This window comes from Cajanus cajan, chromosome 10, assembly GCF_000230855.2.
Source record: "Cajanus cajan strain Asha chromosome 10, NIPB_CcT2T_4, whole genome shotgun sequence".
Classification (NCBI taxonomy): domain Eukaryota; kingdom Viridiplantae; phylum Streptophyta; class Magnoliopsida; order Fabales; family Fabaceae; genus Cajanus; species Cajanus cajan.
Genome location: NC_138526.1, coordinates 10,250,252 through 10,255,834, shown reverse-complemented (window position 1 = coordinate 10,255,834; position 5,583 = coordinate 10,250,252). Strand labels below are relative to the sequence as shown.

General features: G+C 31.2%; 1 protein-coding gene across 1 annotated transcript; it reads left to right on the top strand.

Moving 5' to 3' along the window:
• The first annotated feature begins 607 nt into the window (after positions 1–607).
• On the top strand, positions 608–5,381 carry LOC145952905 (protein FAR1-RELATED SEQUENCE 5-like). Its single transcript, XM_083066010.1, has one exon. It carries the CDS (start codon positions 1,796–1,798, stop codon positions 3,932–3,934), a length of 2,139 nt encoding a protein of 712 aa, XP_082922136.1. The 5' UTR covers positions 608–1,795; the 3' UTR covers positions 3,935–5,381.
• Positions 5,382–5,583: the final 202 nt, after the last annotated feature.

Below are 5,583 nucleotides of genomic sequence, written 5' to 3'. Positions count from 1 at the left end.
TATCCTATCCTTTTTTTTCTAGCAGCCACTATCAATTGTAACAATTCATCGGAATCCTCCTTGGCCCAAGCTTCATATTGTTTTCTCTTTTCCTTTAACTTTATTATTTCTTTGTGAATCTCCCATTTGAATTACTAAAACAATATATGTTGAAAATTAGTTATATAAATAATTATGAATAAGAGACAAAATATATAAAATTATATTATTATTTTTAGAAGCACACCAATCATACAATATCGAATATATCTTGGCTATCCAAATGGATCAAACACCTCAGCCATTATAAAAAAAAATGCAAAAACAGAAATTTAGAAACATAAGATAATTTTTTATATAAAAAAATCAGTATATTTAATACTGGAAAAATATTTAGATATATAACTTTTTTTTATATAAATGGAAGTATTTCGATATAGAGAATATATATATATATATATATATATATATATATATATATATATTATTTTAGTTATATATTATATGATAATTTTTAATGATATTTATAAATGTAAATTATTCTAACAAATATTTTAACAATATTTTCTATTTTTAAAAAAATAAGCTAATGAAGGCATCTTATATATGTGTATATATATGTGTATATATATATACACATATTTCCTATTTTTAAAAACCCTATTTCCTATTTTTCATCTCATTCTACGGTGAAGTCTCTGATAGTGAAGTTTAGTAAGTGGTCCATCCGTGCAGCATGTTTAGGAATTAGGATGACCGTAGATATAATATTAAATTATTGAACGGTTGAGATTATGATGTAATGAGGAAAATTGAAGAATTGCAGAGTCGTCCTTGTAATGTTTATATTTGCCCGTGTTTGGTATGTTTATGAAGGGTTATGTTGTTTTTCAGGGTTTTGCATGATCAGTTGATTTGCGATCCGGTTATTGTGTCGTATTTGTTGTAGGAGTTCCGATTAGCAGGTGCGATAGGCGGCGGTGTGAGTTTGTGGAGAGCATCTTCGTAGTGGTCTTCCGGGGGCGTATCCTTTGTTGTTGGCGGAAGTCGGCAAGCGGTGCGAACATTTTTTAGGTTTAACAGGTGAGGAATCGATTTGTTTATTTTTTAAAGGTAAATTGTCGCGTACCAAAGGAAGCCGTTTTGCAGGTTTACGTGATTTGTTTAATTTGCATTTGATTTGATATGTATGTGCAATTTTGTTGATACATCTGTTGCTGGTGTGTATAGTTAATAGAGAGATTAACTGGTGCGGAAGTGTTTTCAGGTTCATACATTGATTTATTGGTTGTAAACGTGAAAGTAGAATGGAGTTTGAGAATTGGAGTATAGAGGTAAATGACATTTGTGTGATGTTTAGGGTTGCGTCCTTTAATATTGCGTTGTGTCATGTGTGTCATAACTGTGATGATGTATGTGGATATTGTTTTTAACTTTGTGATGGTCATAAAAGGTTTAATTGAGGATTAAAATTGTTTAGGTCCCAGTAGATAATTGTGAAAGCATAAGTGAAGGAGTAGAAAACATTGAAGGCATAAATGAAGGAGTATATAATTTTCAAGGAATAAATGAAGGAGAAGATAATATAAATGAGGATGAGGTTGAGGATGAGGATGAGGATGAGGAAGATGAGAATTTGGTTATTGATTTACAGGAGAATTGTGAAGAAGAAGTGGAAAATGTTGTTAATGAAGGAAGATCTGAGGTTTTTGACAGTGAAAACGGGGTGATAGTTTCTACTTTGGATGATATTTTTAATTTAGATTTGCATTTAAGTCCCTATGAACTCAGGAATGTTGAATTTGTAAGTGTTGAGATGGCTTACTTATTTTATTACTGGTTTGCAAGAGTTAATGGATTTGCTGCAAGAAAGAGCAAGATTTTGAGAAATATTAAGGGGGAAAAATTACAACAAACATTTGTTTGTTTCAAGGAAGGATTTAGAGATAAGCGGCGTATGAACATACAGAATCGAAAGCGAAAGGAAACACCGGTGACAAGGTGCGGATGTGAAGCAAAACTAAGAGTGCATATTGATAGCACATGTGGACTATGGTACATTACATATTTTGTGGATGATCACAACCATAGTTTTTTGGAAGATAAGTATTGTAGAATGTTAGCTTCTCATACAGATATGAGTGAGTTAGATATTATGCAGTTGAATAAAATGAGAAAAGTTGGCATAAGTAGTCCTCATATTTATGGGTCACTTGCAGATCAGCCTGGAGGTTATGAGAGACTTTCTTTTTGTAAAAAGGACATATACAATCAAATTGGAAGGCAAAGAAGGTTGCAAGGTTTGGATTCAAAATGTGCGTTGAAATTTTTGAATGGTTTAAAACGCAATGATCCTGTAATGTATGTTGGTCACACTGTTGATGAGGAAAACAAATTGCAGCATTTGTTCTGGTGTGATGGCATGATGCAGATGGATTATGAAGTTTTTGGTGATGTGTTAGCTTTTGATGCAACATATGGGAAAAATAAGTATTTATGTCCTGTAGTTGTATTTTCTGGTGTTAATCATCACAATCATACGATAGTATTTGGGAGTGCTATTGTTTCAAATGAAAGTGAAGAAACATATATTTGGGTACTTGAGCAATTTGCAGAAGCCATGAAAGGAAAGTCACCAATATCTATTATCACTGATGGTGATGTTGCAATGAAAAATGCCATAAGAAAGGTGTTTCGTAATTCAAACCATAGGTTGTGTGCATGGCACTTATTAAGAAATGCGACAACTAACATTAAGAAGCCAGCATTTACAAAGGATTTAAGAAAATGCATGTTGGGTGAGTATGAAATTGGTGAATTTCGAAAGAAGTGGTCTGAAATGTTGAACAAGTTTGAGTTGCATGATCATCCTTGGGTTATAGAGTTATTTGAAAAGAGGAAGATGTGGTGTACAGCTTATATTAGAGGGGCTTTCTTTGCTGGTTTTAGGGCAACTTCTCGGTGTGAAGGATTACATTCTGAGTTGAAAAAATATATTCATCCAAAGATTAATCTGATAGAGTTTGTTCAACAATTTAATCGTCTTGTGAGTTATATGCGTCATAGGGAAGTTGAAGCTGACTTTGCATCAATTCATGGTGATCCTGTTCCAGAAACAGATTTTCATAACCTTGAGGTATCGGGGGCAAAGTGTTATACGAAAGAAATATTCAAATTATTTCGTGATCAGCTTCATAGTTCATGTTTGATGAGGGTCATTGGTTGCAAGCAGACATTTGGTTGTTGTATATACATAGTGAGAAAATATGAAATGATGCACAAAGAATGGCATGTGTCATATCAATCAAGACCGTGTGATTTGAAGTGTTCGTGCTTAAGAATGGAATCAGTCGGCATTCCATGTGATCATATACTTGCAGTGTTGGTTCATCTGAATGTATCAGAGTTACCAAAATGTTTGGTGTTAAAAAGGTGGACTAAGTTGGCGAAGGATGAAGTGAAGGGCAATGTTAGTACACATAGGTGGGACTCTGAGAAAGATGCCAGATACTTGTCATTAATGGAGTATTTTAAAGAGCTTAGTACTTTGGCATGTGAAACATATGATGATTATGTTGATAAAAGGGATAAAGTTGTAAATGAATTAGTTGAAATAAGAGGTAAAAAAGGTCATGAATCCGAAGAAGGCAATGCATTGGGTGATGAATCCAGTGTAGTTATAAGAAATCCTGCCATTGCTAGAAGTAAAGGAAGGTCTGTTGTTGAAGGTTCATGGGGCAAAAGTAGGAAATCAAAAAAGAGTATTAAGTGTAGTTTGTGTAAACAAATAGGTCATAACATGAGAACCTGTCGAAGACAACATTTGGATGATATGGAACAAAACACAGGTGGAATGAGTTGTGAATTTGAAGAAAGTTATGTAGCTTACCAAAATGAAGAGGTAACGAATATAAGTTATATTAAAATTATGTATTTGTTTTATAAACAGAGTTAAATGTGATGTGTGTAATGTTGTCATTGTTGGGATTGTAGGAAGATGAATACATTGAAGATTTGTTTGACAAATGCGATGAATTTGATAATGGTGTTGCTGAGATGTCTGTTTCACAGTCAGGATCAATATATAGTTATGAAGTGTCGTTATCTCCAGCATTCAGTGATACAGGTAATGTTTATGAATTAGTAAGTGAAGTCTGTTATTGTAGCTGTATGAGGAGTAGTTAGTTAAATTTTATTGTATTACTATGATGTTATAGTATTTTACTTGTGTATGTGTAATATTGCAATTAATGGATTGCTGATAATTGATATTAATTTTGATTTGCAGGTTTTATATACAATTGATGACGGATGCAGTAGAATGGAAATCCATGAATTGACATAGTTTGGATTGAACATTTAGATGAATGTGATGTTTGTTGGTTATTTATGGAGGAGTTTTATTTTATATTGTTTTTAATTGAAGTTGGTAAATATTATGCAGTAATGAAATTATGATAGATCAGTTGATGTAGTTTGGATGGAAAATTAAAGATGGAATACCGTTATGTTGTTTATTTTTGCAGCAATTGTATTTTGTAATATGATTAGTTCAATTGATAAAAGATATAATTAATATTTTGATGATTTGTAATTAAGAAAAATATGAACATACAATATGCATTAAAATAATGTTTGTTGATAGAAGAAAAAAAATAATTTATTAGTTAGATTTAATTTATAATTTTACTATAATAGAAAAAACAAAGGGCTGGTTGTTTTATACACTAACACAGGAGTTGATTATTAATAATAAATTAGTAAATTATTGAATTTATTGAATGAATTTCGGGTTTCGTTTAGGGTTGGTTAATGGTTTAATTTGAATAGGTAATAATTGGTATTTAATCACGTTAAATGTTATATGATGAGCATTTTTTGTAAGTGTCATTTTTGAACTTGTTCTCGGTTATAGGAGTATAATAAGAATTGTATTTTGATTGCAATGAAATGGAGTCATTAGTAGAAATTTAATGAGGCTTCTGTATTGAACTTTTGTGTTACTGTAATTTAAAAATACATATTTTGTAATATGAAACTATAATATTTATATATTATGAAAATATTGGGTTGCGATTGAGGTAGGTGTTGTGTATGACGTGGAAAGTATAATCCCAAATTTGGGGTTTATTTCTGAAATTATACGGTGAAAATTAAAGTAAAAAATAAAATCATGCAACGGAGTAATAATACAAAAAACGATATAAAAAATTGTTAGAAAATAAAAAGTGTAAATAAAAAAAAATTAATTTATTAATAAAGAAACCTTTGTTATTGTGGAGGTGTATCGGTGTGTGGTGTTTAGGGCAAAGAGAACGAAATATATATTTGGGCAGCATAGAAGGAAAGTAAATATTTTCATGCAAGTAATAATTAAACACATAAAAATATAATAATGGATGACAATATTAAAGTACCAGTATCAAAAAAATAAATTACAAAATATAAAATGTTGAGTTCTAAATTTGAAGTAGCAGTAGTTCCCGTAAAGCCGGGCATGGTGAGAATCAAGCTTTCTGAACATTTAAAACTATATAATTGGGGTCATTCATTTTTTCAATTTTCAACATTTGGTGTTGGTTGTATCCTTGTCGCTTAATCAGG